The sequence below is a fragment of the Pipra filicauda genome, unplaced genomic scaffold, assembly GCF_003945595.2.
Source record: "Pipra filicauda isolate LSUMZ 115617 unplaced genomic scaffold, ASM394559v2 scaffold85_size2586006_pilon, whole genome shotgun sequence".
Taxonomy (NCBI): Eukaryota; Metazoa; Chordata; class Aves; order Passeriformes; family Pipridae; genus Pipra; species Pipra filicauda.
Window position 1 is genome coordinate 1,534,579 of NW_024105042.1, and position 19,310 is coordinate 1,553,888.

At 42.7% G+C, this 19,310-nt stretch overlaps 3 protein-coding genes across 5 annotated transcripts in view; 1 reads left to right on the forward strand and 2 right to left on the reverse strand.

Annotated features, from left to right (window-relative positions):
* Window positions 1–3,609, reverse strand: part of PDCD11 (programmed cell death 11) — a 28,815-nt gene extending 25,206 nt beyond the window's left edge. For 2 of the 3 annotated variants that reach the window (XM_027738715.2, XM_027738713.2), the window contains exons 1-5: window positions 3,554–3,607; window positions 2,542–2,653; window positions 1,836–1,967; window positions 1,488–1,655; window positions 383–544 (exon numbers count right to left, since the gene is read on the reverse strand). In XM_027738715.2, coding sequence (XP_027594516.1) covers window positions 383–544; window positions 1,488–1,655; window positions 1,836–1,967; window positions 2,542–2,643 — 564 coding nt within the window. In that variant the 5' untranslated portion in view covers window positions 2,644–2,653; window positions 3,554–3,607. Of the gene's footprint in view, window positions 1–382; window positions 545–1,487; window positions 1,656–1,835; window positions 1,968–2,541; window positions 2,654–3,553 lie in introns of all 3 variants that reach the window. The other variant, XM_027738714.2, reaches the window with a different exon arrangement.
* Window positions 3,610–3,749: 140 nt separating this feature from the next.
* Window positions 3,750–7,513, forward strand: ATP5MK (ATP synthase membrane subunit k). The gene is made up of 4 exons (XM_027738695.2): window positions 3,750–3,854; window positions 5,566–5,663; window positions 5,752–5,847; window positions 6,721–7,513. The coding sequence occupies exons 2-3, from the start codon at window positions 5,577–5,579 to the stop codon at window positions 5,842–5,844; spliced, it is 180 nt and encodes a 59-aa protein (XP_027594496.2). The 5' UTR covers window positions 3,750–3,854; window positions 5,566–5,576; the 3' UTR covers window positions 5,845–5,847; window positions 6,721–7,513.
* On the reverse strand, window positions 7,330–19,241 carry TAF5 (TATA-box binding protein associated factor 5). Its single transcript, XM_027738694.2, has 11 exons — window positions 18,717–19,241; window positions 17,322–17,562; window positions 15,839–16,154; window positions 15,016–15,179; window positions 14,411–14,546; window positions 13,777–13,897; window positions 13,025–13,154; window positions 11,845–12,009; window positions 10,767–10,944; window positions 10,444–10,621; window positions 7,330–9,133 (listed from the first exon to the last, which is right to left on the reverse strand). Exons 1-11 carry the CDS (start codon window positions 19,234–19,236, stop codon window positions 8,916–8,918), a joined length of 2,367 nt encoding a protein of 788 aa, XP_027594495.1. The 5' UTR covers window positions 19,237–19,241; the 3' UTR covers window positions 7,330–8,915.
* Window positions 19,242–19,310: the final 69 nt, after the last annotated feature.

Genomic DNA, 19,310 nt, shown 5'->3' on the forward strand with positions numbered 1-19,310 from the left:
AGGAAAAAACCTGTGATGCTCAAAAATAGCAGGTGCTCTAATTGCAGGCACATGCCTACAGTCATACAGGTACAAACACAAAACCTAAACAACCAGCACCTCTGCAAGGCACATTGTATATTACTCTCCGCAAAAATAACAAAGAAGCCTACTCAAGAAGAAATAATTAAATAACTTGTCCATACTGAAACAGAATCAAGTGAATGGATTTCATGAGTGACAACCTGAAGACAAGAACCAATACCACCCTCTCCCCTCCAGGTCTCTTCCACGGTGGGAGCAGCTCCACATGCTGCTCTGACCCCATGCAATCAAAAACTAAAATGTTCTCCACAAACTGTGCAAGAGCCTAGAGGGGCTGTGACAGACCCAGAAAACATACCATGCCTGTTGCTAGGGCTAAGGCATTCAGGCCCTTATTGACCTTCTTGGGGTCAATCGATAATTTGATGCTGCGACGTCCATCATCACTTTTCTCAACGCTGGTCACGATGCACCTGACCAGTGTCCCTGGAGAATACACGTCCGAGAGCGAATTCAAGCCCTGCCCAGCAAGATGATCAAGAGAGAAACACACAAATTTTACAATATCAAATAATATAAGAAGGCCAGAATTTATTACTGAAGTAGCTTTTGAAAACAAAATCCATTAGGAAAGTCCTGTTTCTCTGTCAAAGCTACAATAAAAAGCAGGAAATGCCACAAACGGCAGGATCTCAACAGAGAGGCAGGGATGACACTGTGTTATGTCAGCAAGACTGACAGGCTTTGCTTAAAAACGAACACTGGAGTTCAGGAGACTGCAGCTGAGGAAACATCTCCAATGTTTCCTTATTGGAGGAAACATTGTTTCCTCCTCCTCATTGTTTCCTCCAGTGACCCTACTCTCATCTCCCTCTTTAGCAGAGAAAAACACCACCATCAACAGGGTAGTGCAGATCCCACATCCAAAACACCTTGGGAAAACTTATGGACCGCTGACACCACAGACAGGGTAACAGATTACTCCATCCTCTTTCTTTCTAGCAATCAGCCATTATCAGGATCATTGCAAAGTTAGCTTGGAAAAGCAGGTTCCAAAACAAGGTCAGCCTATGTTAGCACCACGCAGCAGCACATGGCACGTGCCAACACACAACTAAACTGCAAGGACCATGTTCTTCCCCGGGCCCCTGAGAAATGCTTCCACCCTCACATCATTTTCCAGTCAACTCCCTAACTTCCTCCCATTGTTGCCTACAGCCAGGGATCAGTATTTAGCTTCAGCAGCAGAGAAGTAACAAAAAAATCTCTTTATGTTCAACAGGCTTTTTACAAAGCTCAAGGATTATTTAGCCAAGACTAAGGGCTGCAGGTGATCAAAATCAAGTCAGCTGTGAGACTGGTGACCAGACATTAGACTCCTGAGCAAGACCTCAGGGTTGGTTCTGAGGTATTAACACTCCTTAGCTCCAGGCACAGATCACAGCCCCAGTCCAAGGTCTTACCTCTGGGAGTTCTCCTTGGGCCACCTGCTGGCTCAGCAGTTTGCTGTAGGCATCGCTGATCTGCGTGATCGGCACAAATCCCAAAAGACCATTGGGCAAACTGATGACCAGCTCGTAGTCAGTGATCTCCTTTATACACCCAAGGAGAAGCATGTCCTCACACAGCGCCTGGGAAAGCAGAAAGAATGGCACACTATGGACATCTTGGCAAGCCAGTGATAACAGGATGATAAACACGGTTTTGTACGGAATCACTGACACATTTTACATATTTAGGGAGGAAGAAAATGCCATTTTTATGCAGCCCAGAAAAGAGATGCACACAAATTCAAAAACTTATGCACCAACCTGAATTGTGAGTGGTCCAATATTCACAACATCGTCTTTAGCGGTGGCTGTTTTGTCTGCCTTGAACTTTTTCTGCTTTCCTTGATCCTTTTGGCTCCTTTTTCTTTTCTGGGATTTTTCTTCATGGTGAACCTAGCAGTTTATAAGCAGAGAGGGAGAAAATAAAAGTGGATAAAGATATAAACTTTGCACTAAGGCAGAACTCTGCTGCCATGAATAAAATCAGAAGAAAATACTAGGACTAGAGGAAAAAAGAGAACCGCCTTGCTATATGTCTGTCTACATGCAAGTCTTACAAAGTATCTTCTTTGGACTGAGGCTGATTATTTATAAAACTGTGAATCTTGGGAATGGAAACAAATGATCTGCACTACACTCTACTAACAGAAAGAGAAAGACCAAATTTAGCCTATATCCAGTAACATCAGTCTCGCTACACTACTTTGGGATAAGATGCTTGTGGAAAGTTTAAAAGCTAAAGCCTGATCAACAATTTTCACTGAAATTTCTCTGTCATCACGTTCAACATCCATCAGACATTAGGGATCTTAAAGAGATCAGGAGAAAGGTGAATGTCAGCAGCAATCTATTCCTGGGAGTGCCTTCTGTAGTTTACTGTAGAAATAACAGGTAGGAAGGATTGCAGGTCAAATTCTGACAGCAGAAGAGCTCTGAGAAGTTAATCAAGAACATGCAAACAACGTACATCAAACAAATTGTCCTGCTCTAACTTTGGCTTGGACGTTTTTCTCTCTGCAGGTTTTTTCTGGATACCCCCTCGAGGAAAGTTTTCTTCCAAAGACGCCATCCTTGCACTGCTATGGGACAAATGGCAAAACAGAGATGAAATGTACAGTTGTTACACTTGTTCCTCACAAACACCGAAGAGACATAAGAGTGCACTATACCCAAACAAAGAAAGTTTTTGGATGGCTGCTCCACGAGTAGTCAGTGACAAAACAGCAACTCTTATCCAAATGTATTTAACATTTGACTACACTGAAGTATTACAGTAGTCCATCTAAATATGCACATCCCTAGCACTTTTTACTATTGTCCAATTCTACTAAACTGAAGTATTAAAGTATTAATTTCTAAGGCATCTAGATGCACCGAATATGTATTCATAAGACTGCTTTAACCATAAATTTCCTAAAGCAATATTTATTATAGTCAGTGGACAAGTTGAAATTAAGAGGTTCAGTCATCAAGGAGAAAGCTGTGAGCAAAGCACTACTTAAACTTGGTCTGCATTTTTACTTTTTGGATACTACTCATAAAGGTTAATATAATTTGATACCTCTTTGTGCAAGCTGCAAGTATATGTGCATAGGTACACAATGGATGTTTAACCTTACTGTTTCAATCCGTAAACAACATCTTATTTATCAGGTCACAAGGAACACGTTATTACTAATAATAAATAACAGTAAGCAGTAATAGTTGCAGCTATTCTTATTTATTACTTATACTGTTATTATTATTATGCTCATGCTATTATTTATACCATTATTATTAACCAACAGTACTTCTACAGAAATCAGCGCTGAAACACTATGCTGTCTGTAAGACATATGAAACTCCTGTAAACGTGAAAACACATGACAAAACTAAAGTTCATCAAGGCACGCTTCACCTAAGGGCTCGCCAAGCAACACAGACAGCTCCTCACGGCCGGCAGCAGAGCCCCATTGGAGCGGCAGAGCTGACACTCTTACCTGTCCCGGGTCGCTCCCGTGGGGAAGCCCGGGCGAGAGGAGCACGATCGGCGCCGGGATCGGGAGGCGCACGCGGAGCGCCGGCCGGAAGTAACGCAAAGGGCGAAGGGCAAAGGTCGAGCGGAAGTGGCGTCACTGCCCCTCGGAAAAAGGGGGCGGGGACGACCCGCTCCCCGCATGAGCTGCAGCCAATCGGCGCGGGCTGGGGCGGCTGCGCGCGCGCCGCTCCGCGGCCGCCATCTTGTGGGAGGGCGCAGGCGAAGGGCAGGACGAGGCGGGCACGGCGGCGGCGGCGGCCGAGGTACCGTGGGGCAGGGGGCGGGGGGCGCCCCGGGGCTGGGGTCGGTCCGGTACCGCGGGGTGGGAGAGCGGCTCTTCGCAGCGCCGGGCCGAGGCTGTTCTCTGGGGCACCCGCGACCTTCGGCGGCTCCGTCCCTCCCTCCGTATCCGCGGCGCCGCCGCGTCGCTTCCCGGCCCGAGGCAAATGTGGGGTCGCGGGTATCAGGGCAGCCGGCGTTGTCAGGGGTCAGGGCAGCAGGGCAAGGGCACCCGGCTCCTCCGGGAAATAGGGCCCGTGTGGTGCTTTCTCGCCCTCGAAAGGGCGCAGCGGCGCCTTTCCAGGCTTTTACATCGGTCAGGCACGAGAAAAGATGACCTTGGCTCTCCAAAGTCTTTCCAGGTCGTGTGCGGCAAACGTTTAGGGGGCTGTTTTATTAAGGTTTTTAGCTATGACATAGTCAGTTGAGTTACCTTTACCTGGTTATACGACAGAAGTAACACTACTGGATTTTGTTAGATAAGAGATAGATAATACATAAGGGCTGTTTTAGTGAGCACAGCATTGGCTGTGTAGTTTCTTGTGTCTTCCTCGGGAGTACTGGGGACTGCGGCATCTGCCGGGTTTGGCGGGTAAGTGGGGGGGTGTGATGCTCTTGGGCTGAGTCAGAAAATAAACAACAAATGTTTGTCCTATACGTAAAATCCTCTTAAGAAAAGCATATCTCTAAACATTAAAAAACCCCACCCAGCAAACACTGGAACGGGTTCCCCTGAGCAGTTATGGAGTCTCCATCTCTGAAGATGCTAAAAGCCTGACTGTATGTGTTCCTGGGTGACCTGCTGTAGACTGTGCAATCTGCAGAGGTGCCAACCTGAACGTGCCAGTGAACCTGCAATTTGCTGCTGCTGCAGCCACACTAGGCTTTTGTGTTTCTGAACTTCTTAGAGCAGATCTGAAACTTTAGTCCAGACACGGATAAAATACAAAAGTCTGCCCTCCTCTTAGTGGTTCTGGTGTTCCTGTGAAAGCACTTCTAAAGCTCTGTAGCTGGCTTAAGTAATTTTCTGATCTGAAAAGTAACTGGGGGAAAAACAATGTTTTTATGCTGGGATGGGCAAGTAAGATGCAATAGAAGTGTGCAACTGAGAGCAGAGTAGTTCTTGTTAACAATCCTTGCGCTCTACTTTGGTGTAAAAGTCGCAGAATGGCGTTTTGAATCACAAACAGAAGTGGTCTATCCTGCATCTTGTCATCAAGTTTTTGAGTATGTAATTGAAGCTGTTTCTTAGCTGAACTAGTGAAGAATTGATCTTAGTTGAATGTTGCAGATTCCAGAACAGTTGGTAGAAATTTGTCAGAGTTCAATGGTTGGTAGGCGGGACTGGCAAGTCTCTTCTTTATAAGTGCTTTGAGGAATTTTCCCTTTTATAATCATCATCCTGGCTTTTTTTTTCATGTTTAAACTTGATTGAATGAACTCTGAAAATCATAAATGTTCTTCCTTTCAGAACCCCTCATTTGCTTATCTGCTCGTGTCAGCTGTTTTGTACCTCAAAATACAGTGCTCTGGATGTGCCTGCTCCTTTATGTGTGTCCCCTGCTTGTTGAGTGTCCTGAAAGCAGGTTTAGTAGCTGACAATGGAATGGGGAAGCTCAGTGTAGAGATGGATTTGATTTTCCTATCCTGTCCAACTGACTTTAAATTAATTGACTGTCCTGTATTGCTTGTTAGGACAAGCAGCCATGGCTGGCCATGACTCGGGATCTCAACACCAGTTCACTGGATTTCAGAAGTACTTTAATTCCTATACCATCATAGGCAGAAGGAATGTATGTATATGTACATTAAGTTTTGTAGTCTAGTATAATGGTGTTTTCTGGGATTTAGACTGAAACTAAATTTAACTTTGTTTTCCAGTATGTAATAGCAACGTACACAGCTGTTGCACTCATCGCCCTGTATTTCAAGTTTAGGCCTAAGAAGCAAACTCCTGCTGTGGCAGATAAGTAAATGGTAAGTGGCTGATGTTGTTCCAGGACCAAAATGCTTCAATGCCAGCTCAGGACGGAGTGATGAAGGACAAGTTGCCAGTAAGACAATGCAGTGAGAGAGAGAGAAACACAGGCATGTGAACTTTGTATTTATAATTTTAAACCTCAGATAAACTATAGCATCTACTTATTTGGGGGCATTCTGGATGAAGCGAGCTATTAAAGGGAGTGTAGAAAGTATGGCATACCAGTATGTATCTTTTTCTTCTGACATGGTAGATGGGACTGGGGCAGGATGCAGGGAGGAAGAGTAAGCAAGGAAGGAGGACTGGAAGGATCTTGCATTGAGGTCTGCCTATGACTATTAGGTGCTTCTGGTCTGTCCTTTTGCTGTAAAATAGGGATAACTTGCTTTATAGATTATTGAAATAATAAAGTAGTACTTGAGGACTTACTTCTTGGTTGTATTAGAATTCCAAATAGAGATTAATGCATTCTGTTAAAACCTTTCTTTGAACCAAGTAAAGGAGCACTGTATAATGGAACTGTGTATGTTGCACCCCTCATTATTCAAGGCTCATGCAGAAGTGACTGGACTTGTATAGCAACAACACAGTGTTACAAAATTTTGGAGTCACTTTCAAATACAGGATTTCCACTCAAATGGCATTTTCATGACAAAATGCAAGCTATGGGCTGTCCTCATAGCCTGCAAAAAGGGATATAACACGATAAGCTCGAGCACTGTTGTTGTGTGTTAAGGGGACATCAGTCACTTCTTCCTGAGTGTGCTGAAATGTTTGCTCGTAACTAAAATTGTTTGGGCCTGGTGCAGGGGGATTCTCAGTTACCGCCGTGCAAGACTTGCTATGTTTGATCTCTGTTCTCTTGGCAGGTTGCTGGCATGTCTGAACCTCCAATCTATGTCACTGTAACGCAAGCTGATGGCCTGTTCTGCTAATAAAATATAAATAATTACTTGTTTTATTGGAAATATGAAATGGTGCAAAAAAGCTTATGTGTGGCACTTCTTTTTCTTCTTGTCAAAAATAATTATTTGTAGTGGAGATGGAGCAGCTGATCCCTATCACTGCTGTTTAGGATGTGTTTCAACAGCAGCAAACTTAAGGTGTTCTGAGCTCCCAGCAGTAACCTAGGAAGTGTTCAAGGGCTTTTTTTTTTTTCTTAAAGCCATTTGTACGTGCTGGCCCTGTTGAACAAACCTAGTTTTCCTTTCCTATGAGCGTGTTTGCTGCACAGATGGCTTCAGCTGTATTCCATGTTCTGGCTGAATCATGGTGGTTGTAACAGCATAATAAAGTAGCTAGAACCTGTCACCCACCTTTACAACAATATTTACATGACATGGCTACTCATCAATGTAACCATTTCTGGTTACTTTGTTTCTCTTAGCAGAGTGCTCACAGTTCCAAGCACTGCTCTTGCTTCCATCACAGCCATCAAGGGAAGAAAGTATCTTTGTGTAACATACAGGCACAAGCTATGTGGTTTTAGTATTTATTGTAATATCAAAAGTATAAAACTGTACAAAATACAAAGGCAGAATGTGGCAGTGTTTTCTTTAAGCTGTCAAAAAATTGTACTTAAATCCAACTGGTTATACTGAGAGCTAGGAAATTTTGTTGAGATACCATTAGACAAATAAAATCATAATGATTTAATTTTAACCTTTTTTCTTTAAAGAAAATTTCTAAGTGAGCTTTCTAGTGACTTTTCCACACTTTATTTTGATGTATAATGCCTGCAGAATACCTTTACTCCAAGAGTTAGAGCCAGAGAAGAGATGAGAGGGGAGGTAGTTTTCCATTTACTCGGCCTTAGAAATGACACGTTTTTATTTTCATTAGAGAGCCAGCAGAGTGTTTAAGTGTTCAAGCCCTTCCTGGGAAGTGATGAGGAACACACAACAGATTTCCCTGCATACATCTTGTAAGAGATTGAAAATGAGAACAAACCCACACCACACTGGGCCTGGCCTTTAGTGGTGGCAGTTTCTGTTCAAAATCAGACACTACTTCTCAATGTTCTGCATGTTTCACTGTTCTTTAGAAATAAACCACTGAGCTTTATTGGTTGCTCAGGAGGACTCACTGTGGTACAATGCTTTTGTGGGTGGAAACTGTCACTTAAGCAGACAAGCTGGCCTTTCAAAAGCAAACTGGTCATACACTTATCCTTTCACTCTGCTATATTGTTTCAATTTCTTAGCTTTCTTACATTTTTTATGTTAAACCTTATGTAGAAAGGACACAGGTTTCTAAAGTTCTTTTAGATCTAATACAAAGTAAAGGGTTTAAGTCCACTTTTTTAATAGTGAGTATTTCAGTTGTGCATCAGTCCCCCTTTTTATTTTCTCATTCAATAAAGTATGAAAGTAAATAAAGTTCACATTGGTTGCTTGTCACACTGACAGTACTGGCTACCTGTGAAAAACAGAGTAACAAGATCTGTGTTTCTGACACCTCAAAAGAGCACAAGAGTTTGAAATCTTTTCAGGACTTAGCACTTGGCTGATAACACCTGTGCCCGGAGCTTCACGGCTGTTCCATGACCACAAGCATTGGAGTGTCAGAGCAGCTCCGCCCTGGTTGTTGCTGTGATCCTCTCACCAAACCTGCTGCCCAGCACAGGATATAGTGAATCAAATTACAGTCTTCTTTCCTGAAACTGGACAGTTTTTGCTTGTGTTTGAGACTGATGAAACATTTACTAACCATAAATTAAGTGTTTTAAAAAAATCATCAAGGCTGTTAACTTTTCACAAGTTTCAGCAGAGCTCAGTACCATCTCTGAGAGGAGACAGCTCATTTCATATATACATATATATCAAAAGCACCACGAACAGTTCCTTCTTTTACAGCCATGATGTCTTGTCAATCTCCAGCAGTTTCAAACTGCAGATAAATGTGAAACAGCAGAACTGAGAAACGCTGCCTGCATTAATTTGCACAGTTCCATTTTCCCTGCAACAAACTCGTGGAGATCCTTCTGTACAAGACATTTCTCCTTGTCTCACATCCTGAGGTCAGTTCTGCAATGCCCTGGCACAGTCCATCTCAGCTTCCCAATTTACTGTGAACTGTAGGCTCCCGCAGCCAGCAGCAGGTTCCTGCGTGTGAAATGGAGATGAACAACTGGGGTTGATTTGGTCATGTATGTACCCAGTAACAAGTCCTGTGAGTTTTCAGGCAAGTTTATGTGTCCAGTGGCTGTAGTAAAGTCATCAGTTTCTAAATCTTCAAATGCCTTCACAGCATCCCACAGACGAACTGTGTTATCCATTGAACCTAAAAAGAAAAAAAAACCCACAACAGTTTATAGGTATTTTATTAATAAAATGGTATATAAAAAATGTTGCTGGGGAGCATGTTAACAGAACTAAAAGCTCTGAAAGCAAGAGGCTATAGCAAGCATCTAACATACTGCATACACACATAAAAATTACCAGGATTTCAGCTTTCCTGTAGTCTAAGCTGCTGCCCTGTAGACAAAGCAAAAAGAACTGCTCTCAAAACACCTGGGTTTGGATCAAATCACCTACTACTGAAAAAGCAGGACCATCCTGTGGGCTGGTCCTCCTTTTCAGTGGTAGGTGATGTGATCCAATGATCCAATGCCAACTGCAGGTAAAGTTTATGATTTTAAGTCACATAATAAGAGTTTCTTTGTATGGTATACAGTGGGAATACAGTGGAATTTTGCAAGCTCAGTGGCCTGTGCTTTCACTGGAGCACTGGCAGATAAACTGGAATAACCACTAAGCAGGCTGGATCAAACCTGTACCCTATCTGTTAGCTTTCACTCCTGCAGCAGTAGCTCCCAGAGGAATCTCACTGCACTGTATTTAGGAACATATTACTAAACAAATCTAGAATATTCCTAGCCTGGTTTCATGAGGAAATTACCCTCATGTAATTAGTGTCTGTCCATCATTTCTTCAACTTATTGGCTAATTTCAAGCAGTTGACAAAACAGACTAAGTTTCAAATTCATGAAAGAACTACACATTTTAAAAAAACAGTTCACTGAACATAGACAAAACTTTGTGCCTCCATAAAGGGAAAACTGGGAAAAAGGAGCTCTAATATATTAGACACCAGAGAACCCATGTGGACACAAGCAAGCTTCACAAGTTCTGCTGCTCACAGGCCTGTTCATTAATATTATGTGCCCATATCTACATCAAAAATCTACCATGAAGAAATAGTAAGGGTGTGGATAACTCATATTCCTTTCTATCCCTTCCTCTTTCTTTAGTCCTTCTGCATTCCCAGTCCCATCCCATTCCAGTATCCTGCACCTCTCTAGTCCAGCCACTTTTTGTCTGCCCTAGGGTTATTGCTACAGATTCCACCCCCAACACTGTACAGATTCACAACCTTCACTGTCATCTAAGTGCATAACACCTTCAGTTCCTGGAAGGGTGAGGGGTCACACTTCAGTGAAGTACTCGCCTTTGTACCAGCAGTTTTCAGTTGCTGCTTTTGCTAAGCAAGTGATTCTTCTTTGTCTTTCTCAATTTAAGGAACCAATTATATCATTCCTGTTCAGACTTATGGAACACGATGGAAACTTCACTGTTTCTGGTGAATTTTACCTGATGCTAAAATCTCCCCATCTCTACTGAATCTGAGCGCGTAGATAGTGTCAGTGTGCCCTTTCAATTCGCCAACCATCAAGCCATGTCCAATATCCCATAGCAGAACTCTTCCATCTGTTGCTCCAGTAGCCAGGAATCTTCCATTAGGGGAAAATGCCAATGAATGAATTGGTCCCTAAAATAGACATTGAGGGGCAACCAAACAAGTTAATTAAGTCTACTCACATTCAGTCAGTCACACTGTGTTTGTTTGAAACAGTATTGTTTAGAATCTCATCACAGAAATAAAATCTCTTTTACACTGAATGATATGGCTTTACCTTATGTCCAGTGAATATTCTTACACAATTCCCATTCAAAACATCCCAGAGCCGTATAGTCCTGTCTGCTGAGCCTGTGGCAATATAGTTGGAATTCGGATGAAATCGGGTACACGTGACATCAGCAAGATGGCCAGCAAATATCCGTAGTGGCTGATAGTGATCTGTTGCCCACAGACTGAAAAGAAAAGCTTTATTAATAAAAAGAACCCTAAAGAAGTTCAGTACCTGTCCCTGTGGGTGCAGCTCCAGAAGAAGCCACAAACATGCTCAGAGGGCTGAAGAACCTCTCCTATGAGGAAAGGCTGAGAGAGTTGGGGCTGTTCAGCCTGGAGAAGAGTTGCCTCTGGGGAGACCCTATTGTGGCCCTTCAGTACTTGTAAGAAATGTGAGGACAGACTTTTTATCAGGGCCTGTTGCAACAGGACAAGGGATAACAGTTTTAAACTAAAGGAGGGTAACTTTAGACCAGATAAAAGAAGACATTTTTATAATGAGGATGGTGAAACACTGGCACAGGTTGCATAGAGACGTGGTGGATGCCTCATCCCTGGAACATTCAAGGTCAGGTTGGACGGGGCTCTGAGCAACCTGATCTTGTTGAACATGTCCCTGCTCATTGCAGGGGAGTTGGACTAGATGACTTTAAAGGTCCCTTCCAACCCGAACTATTCCGTGATTCTACGACCTGTAGCTCAGTGAGAAATAAAAGTAATTATGTAGTGATTTCATACAGGTCATTTTATTAAATTACCAGGAGATTTATTTTTTTTAAAAAAATATACCTCAGAAGTGAGAAATAAAGAATATTCTGTCAAGCTGGTAAACAACTGGAAGAGAATACTTCTAATCAGAGGAGTCACATTAGAGGACATCATCTCTTTAGTCATCAGATAATATGATGTGTGTTGAAAAAAATAGTAAAACTACATTGAAACATTTCTTCAGTATTTTAACTGACATGAAATAAAATTAATTTTCAGTAATAGGGTAGACTAGAGTATATCAGCAAATCACTTTCAGGGTTAATCCACCACAAACTGACCCAGACAAATAAAAAACACATCCAGTTTCTTACCGAGCCACTCTGTCGTGTCCCCCTGACACAAAGTAATAACCATAAGGAGAGAACTGTGTATCCCATACTGGATAGTTGTGTCCTTTATATCCCACCAAACATGTGAATGTTTGGAGACTCCACAATCTGACAGTGCCATCCTCAGAACAGGACAACAGATAGTTCCTGTCACAGGAGAAAAGTACAGTGTATTACATATCCAGCTACACTGGGGCTGTGTAACCATTGCATAAACACTGCAAAATGTCCATGATAAAACTGTCCCCTGAGCAGCACCTGTTTAGCATGTCACACATAAATCAGCATTTTGGTGGGGTAAGCAACAATAACCAATTCAAGCAAAATCCAGTCCTAGGCCCTTATGCAAAAGAGAAGATTGGACACTGATGATTAATTCTGTACTGAGGGGAGAGAGAAAACCCCCCACACACCACAGAGTTGGTCTTTACTCAGGAATTCCAGTTATATGAAAACATTACTAGTAAACTGCTATGCTATGTTACTTTTAAAAAATCTTTTAATGTAACTCTGAACAAAATTTCAGGATTTCTTGAAATAGAAATCATATCGTGTTCACATTCTCAATTAATAATTATAGACTATGAACACATAGTCTATAATGTTCCACTCAAAGTTCACTTATCAGCTGTGTTTCTGTGATGGTTGTTTCCCGACTAGACACAAGAAAAAGCAAAACTTGAGACATTTAAACCTTTTTTCTACTGTCCAGACTCCCATAACTATGTAATGGGTTTAAATCTCTTATTTTAAAGACACTGATACATTTTGAAATGTCTCAATAGAATATGAGAAATTTGAAGTGTAATGATGTGCTACAGATTCTGGTTTTATATTTTGCAATACTATAAGTTAAATCAGTGCTGCAGTATTTTTCCTCTATCTCAGTTAGTTAAAACCCAGCTTAAACTACAGTTTGCAAAATAGATGGTCTATTTTGCTATCTATGAACCTCCAAAACAGTGCTGGTATTCTCAGCTTCCATTGATTTCAGTAATAGTTGACAGTGCTCAACACCCTGAGCATTATGAGCACTTGCATAGTTTCTTACAAGCTACATGAACAAGAATTGCTTTAACCTGGAATAAGCTTCATTAAGAGTAGGTTTTCATTCATTAGCATGCAATTAAAACTGAAGACAAGCAAACTAGTTAGCTTTTACCTATCAGGACTGAAGCTGGTGCCATAGACAGGTCCACTGTGACCATATAAAATCTTCAACTCACTTGCTGTTTTCTCATCCATGATCCTCTCCAAGACATCATCCGATTCTTTGTCAATAAGACTGAGGTCTGCAAGATTTCAAAGTTCATGTATCAGAATAACTGTCAGAAGTTCAAAAATAAATGTCATCATGACATCATCTCAGTTAAATATCAAGATTAAGAAATGTTTGCATGGTATCCAGTTTCCACCACAATACATTATAACACAAACAGCAGAATTAAAGAAGCCTAGTTTCCATGAATTTGTGTAGGTGTTGAGCTACAGGACCTTCTCCTCAATCCTTCTCAGTTCCCTCCTATCATTTCCTCCAGGATACCTCTAGTCTCTCGCCTAGATCACCTAAATCTAACTGTCCACTACACCCAGTGGTTACCATCCAGTTAAGAAGCAAGATGGCTAGTTCCACACTAGTTATGGCCAGTTCCATACTAGCTATGGCTAGTTCCAAGCTCTGTGCACCGACCACCTCACAGCAGGGGTACGTGACCAGATTTCTCATTCCTTTAGAATGTTTCTAATGGTAGTACATAAGATGTAATCATACATCTGTGCACATTTTTTTTCTATGAAGTGAAGCATCTAACCACTGAAGACAACTCCCCTGTCACAGGTATCTTTCCCTGTTCAGGCAGAACACAGCTGTCACAAGGCATGCATGCTCATATTAAGCGTTACTGTCTTAATTACCTGCTGCTGTTTTCACACTACGTAGCTTTTTTGGAGTCACAGACCACACTCTGACAGTAGAGTCAGCAAAGCCTCCTACAATCATGCTGGAGTCATCTGTAATATCCACTGCAGTCAGACCCTAGACACAAAATATCCATTTATATTGGTTGTACCTGTCATGATGCATTTCAAGTACTACAAAATCCTAAGAACTAATAAAAAGGTAATTCAACTTATTTACAAAAATAAATGGAATTATTCTAGGATAAACATAAACACATGTGAATTCTTGCCCTATTAAAAATAAAGCTCTATGTATGAAGCACAGTCAACAGCAACAAATAGTAACTGCCTTCCAGTGTTCTGGTGCCAAACACCTACTGCATTCTGTAGGATACACTTAAGGCCCCACAGGAAAAGTGAAAGAAGGAATTATGGCAAAATCCAAGCAAAACCAAGGACCATGGAAATTTTATAGTTTAAGGAGTCTTTAAAGAGAATTTTGAACATTTTGGAACATAAACTTTGCAATGCCTATTCCAAATACTCCAATAACCCTTGCCAACACCGTTATGTCTTCTTTCTTTTTTAAGAGTAATGTTCATAATTTTGATTCCCTTTTCCATATTATCCAAACTCTTCTTTCACCAACCTGGTAAGCGTTAAGGAATGTGTAGAAACAGATGGAGGGCAGGCACTCTGGGCCAAGACGCACACGCCTTGCAGCTTCCTTCATATTCATTACTTTATCCAGCTTGTCAGAGTCTTTCAGTTCAGGCAGAGGAATTCTACACAAGAAGCACATGTTTTTACAAAATAAAAGCACCTTCCTTATTATTAATCCAAACAAATACTGTGAAACCTTCACATGCAACCCTATACCTCAATATTCAAATAAGAAACAAGAATTAGAAAAAATGAAAGATTATGTAGAAGACTAACTGATGAGAGAGCAAGGCAGTAGCTTCAGGAATTTCAGACAGGCAGAGGAACAAGATAATTAATAAACTGATTATGACCTGAAAAGATTAGTGGGTAACTAAGTAAAACTTTATCAAGGGAAATCTAGATTGACTTGAAGGGCAATGACAGAGGGTTATATGCTAAGGTTTCCATTACCTCCCTTAGAAGTCTTATGGCTAAAGCTGTGTACAGCTGAAATAGCCAACTGCTAAAAATGCCATGTGAACAGCGACGCAGACTTGGCACAACAAGCCTGGATTTTAAAGGCTTCCCTATGCATCGTTTCCTTGGTACCTGTTTTGGGGAGGAGCATTAGGGTCCTGCTTTTTACTTTTTGACCCTACATTATCTTTTTTAGGTTTCTTCTTCTTTGGCTTTCCTTCCTCATTTTCTCCTTCTTCATCTTCATCATCCAAAGGCACATCAAACTCTGGTTCTTTCAATAAGCCAAAGAAAACCTACAAGCCAATAAAACACACAAGACAAAACAGTAATTGCTGTTCTTACCAAAAACTAATTTTTTAATGGCAACTTTTCAGTGTAAAAGTCTAAGCAATAGAGCTGCCCCTTTAAAACTTCTGTTTAATATTACCACATATGTTACTGCTCAGCCCATAACAAATGTAGTACATGTTTTTCTGGTTTACTTAGCAACTGATCTGGACAACTATAAGTTCTTCCACCATCTCTTAGCCCTTCCTTAAGGTGGAATCCCTACACCTTACCTAATTTATTTGTATAGTACTGTGGTATTACACAAACAGCCCTTGCAGTAACAAGCGGTGGCAAGTAAAAATTACATCTGTTGTACAAAAGAGGAAGCCAAATAGTCAAGTGTCCATTTTAAAACTCCAGAGTAATTAATGAATTGGTTTATTTCAGTGGGCTGGACACAAGGTTGTCTCTCAAAAGGTTCAGCAGTTTCTTCCACCAAAGAGTGACATACCTTGATCTCTCTATTCCTGTCAACAACTATTTGTACAGTTCACTTCCTTTGTTCAGTTCACACTGTCTTTTAAAATCTCAAGCTACAATTGTCAGTCTATACTATGGGATCTCCCTAAAAAACTAGGGAAATTTGTTTAATTATAGAAGTGCAAAAATCTTTGCCTCCTACCTTTGCTTTATTAGCCTCTCGTTTTGCCTCCCCAGCCAAGCTTCCAACCATAGCATCTATCTGTTGTTTGCTGCGAGGCATTCCATCAAAGATATCGATGTAAAGATGCTCCTGAACAATGTTCCAGATCTGATTGTTCTGCTTTTCCTGAAGATGCCTCTTCAAGAGTTGGTAAGAGTCACGGGAAATACGCAGCACAAACTTGCTTGTTCGGAAATCCAGCATGGTCTCATTACCTTTCATGTGCTCTTTTTTGGTTAAGCTAGACAGTACACGCAGGTCATCCTGGTAATAGCACTCCTGATCCCCATGAAACCTATTGAAACAATTTAACAAAGGTTTATTAGGAAAACATTGTCTTCTAAGGGCACACTTATTTACATTGCTTGAACATAAAACATAAATGTAAGGACCATTTGGGAGCTACTGACTACATATGGGATTATTTTTCTGATGAAATTAAATTCATCCAGGGGAAGATACACCAGTGATTTACTCTGCATAGTAAGAGCATTCAGCAGTTAAAAAACAAGATGAAGAGAATACACAAATGGAACCTCTCAGGATGTCACACACCCAAAGGGTTCTTGCCTGAAGTAAATAGTTACGCTTACATGTTTATTTCCAGAAATTAAACCCTAATTTGTGGTACCATATAGTACAGGGCATTTTTTATTACACAGGACTACTTGGATGCCTTTATGTCTGATTCATTATATGAATATATACATTTCACAGTCTACGTGTTTCTCACTCTCCACTTGCATTATCTAATACCTAACATATGTTTAGAATTTTCCATTTTTACTCGACTTGTTATAAAATAGTTGTGGCAAGGGGCATTTTAACTATTTATTGTTACAGAACCATTTTTGCTGATCATGTGGAGGGAGACACAGTTATCCTTTTGGATTGAAGTATTTCATAACTGGTCTGAATCCAAAAAACAAATTAAATTTAATTTTATTTTCAATTAATAAACAAATGAAACATAGCAAGAGCACAGACAATTACAGATTAGCCATAAATTAACATCTTTAATCTCATTTGAAGAATTTCAATGTACGTGCTATGATATTAGCAAATACTTAGAGTGTACATTACTTTGGCATCTCAGTGCAATTTTCAAGTGCTAAAAAACGACCCCACAATCTTTCCCTAAAGATGAAACATCTCTTCATTGATACTTCTGCAGCAAGGAGCCCATCAGCACACCATAAACATGGTTCAAAATCTGCCAATGGACAGTTCAAAAGCATGTAGTCTGCACATGCAGACTACAGGAGACTGGAAAACAATTTAAGAACAGTTACTGCAATCCATGATGGCATCATTGCTTCAGATTTCAAATCTCTTCAACTTTAAATAAGAAAAATAATATGGACATATGTATATGTATACAAACCTATTCTACTGTAGCTCACAGGTTTAACCAAAGCAGCAAACACAAAATAACACAAATGCACAAACGAAAATGAATTACCTTTCAAAAAAAGACTTTGCCTCACTCTCGTGTTGATTGTAGACCAATTCCAAGTACATGTGCACAAAGAGAGGATAAAACAGCTGAGACAACTCTGCTCGATGACAGTCCAGGGAACACTCGATGAAGTGTTTCAACCCGCTGTAGTACTCCTCGTACAGCGTCGGGTCCCCTTGCTGGTTGTAGGCCGACAGTACTGCGCTCACATCTGGCTGATCCTCCACAACCACAGCACCTCCAACTGCAAAACCATCAGCAAACAACAAGAGCTTGTCAGCCTGGAAGAGCCGGTGAGCAAACAGTGGCCACAACCCGCTGGTCAGGTGAGGCAACAAGCAAAACACGCCGTGTGACTGTTCAGCACCAAGTCTAAACCACAGAGCTGAAAGGGTGGTGGCACTTTACAGTCCAGCAGCCAATTTTCCCAGCACCTCCAGCAGCTTTTTGGGCTTTTCCTGCCAACAGCTGCCTGTAAGGTATCTAACCCAGTGCCTAATTCAGCCAGTATTATACATATAAAGGAAGAAGCCACTAACATCACCAGAATAAGTTATCTTTACCACTAGGACTAGAAACTCTAAACGAGGAGCAGAATGTAAGACATACCCACTATAGTTATTTTGCATCCAGTAAAAAAGCAACTTAAGTTCATTAAGTGAACAATTCACTAAGAGCACCTCGCAACTGTCACAGAACAGGGACACTTTTAACATTCTGATAGCTCTGTTCTACACAGCAATCGTTACACACTTTCATTGTCTTGTCTTTTACATAAAAACAATCGTATTAGGTGGTGGCAGGAACAAGCTGACTTTATGCTGTACATTCACTGGAACTCAGACTATCAGTTCCTGAAATTTCATTATACTATTCTGTAAAGCTGCCTCACAGAACCCCTTGATTAACAATACTCAGAAATTAATTATCCAATGGACATCTCAGGTACCCAGCAACTCGATCCAGAAATGCAGAATGCCTCATCCACAAGCATCTTATGCTTCCATCAAAATGCAGCCTGTACATCAGACCTCCGTTCTCATCCCTGCTAACTACAATGGAAATCGAGAGTCTCCTGCTACTCTGTTAGTCGAAATGGGACACAAAGATACGGGGAAGCACCTCTCACTTCGACAGTTCTCCCTTCAAACACGACAGACACCCTATCCTTGGTCCCTTGCTCCAGGAGATCCGGACTTCTCCACGGATTGCATGGGAAATGACACACACAGGGACCTCTCAGAAGTCCGGGGTAGACTCTCGGGGGCATGACCTGACACCGACCCTCGTGTTCCAGCACCACGGGGAAACCCCGAGGCTGCGAGCGGCACACTGGCCCCCTCTCCCAGGGGTCCCGCCCAGAGGAGGCACCGACCCCCCAGCGGCCGCGGGCCCCACCTTTCCCCGGCGGCACGGCGGCAACTGCGGCCACGCCGGGGCTGGAAGTCGCGACAGTGCCGACGCTGCCTCCGATGGCGATGGCGGCAGCGCCGGTGCCCCGGCCGAGCAGCGCCTCTCCGGAGTCCGCGTCGCTGCCGGAGCCCCCCAGGAGCCCGGCGCTGGCGGGGCTGAGCGCGGCGGAACCCAGGTCGTCGCCGAGCAGGCGGGCTTCACGGCGCAGGATCTCCTCGGACTCGCGGAGGTTGCTGCGCCGCAGGAACTGCAGCACGGCCACGAGCGTCTGCCGGTCCAGCGCCGCCGGGGAGGCGGCCGGGCCCGGCGCCGCGGGCTTCGCGGGCGCCGCATCCCCAGCGCCCGTCGCAGCCTCTCCCTCCGCCGCGGCGGCCATGGCGGCGGCGGGAGCGGCGGCGGGAGCGGCGGTGGCGGTGGGCACCGCGGGCGGCGGCGGCGGCGTCCCCGCCTCGGGGTCCGGCTGCGCCGCCGCCACCTCCGCCGGCTCCTCATGCAGCGCCGCCATCTTGCGCCGCCGCGGCCGCCGCCACGCGCGACCGCCCTTGCGACAGTGAGGGCAAAGGACGGGCAAGCGACCGC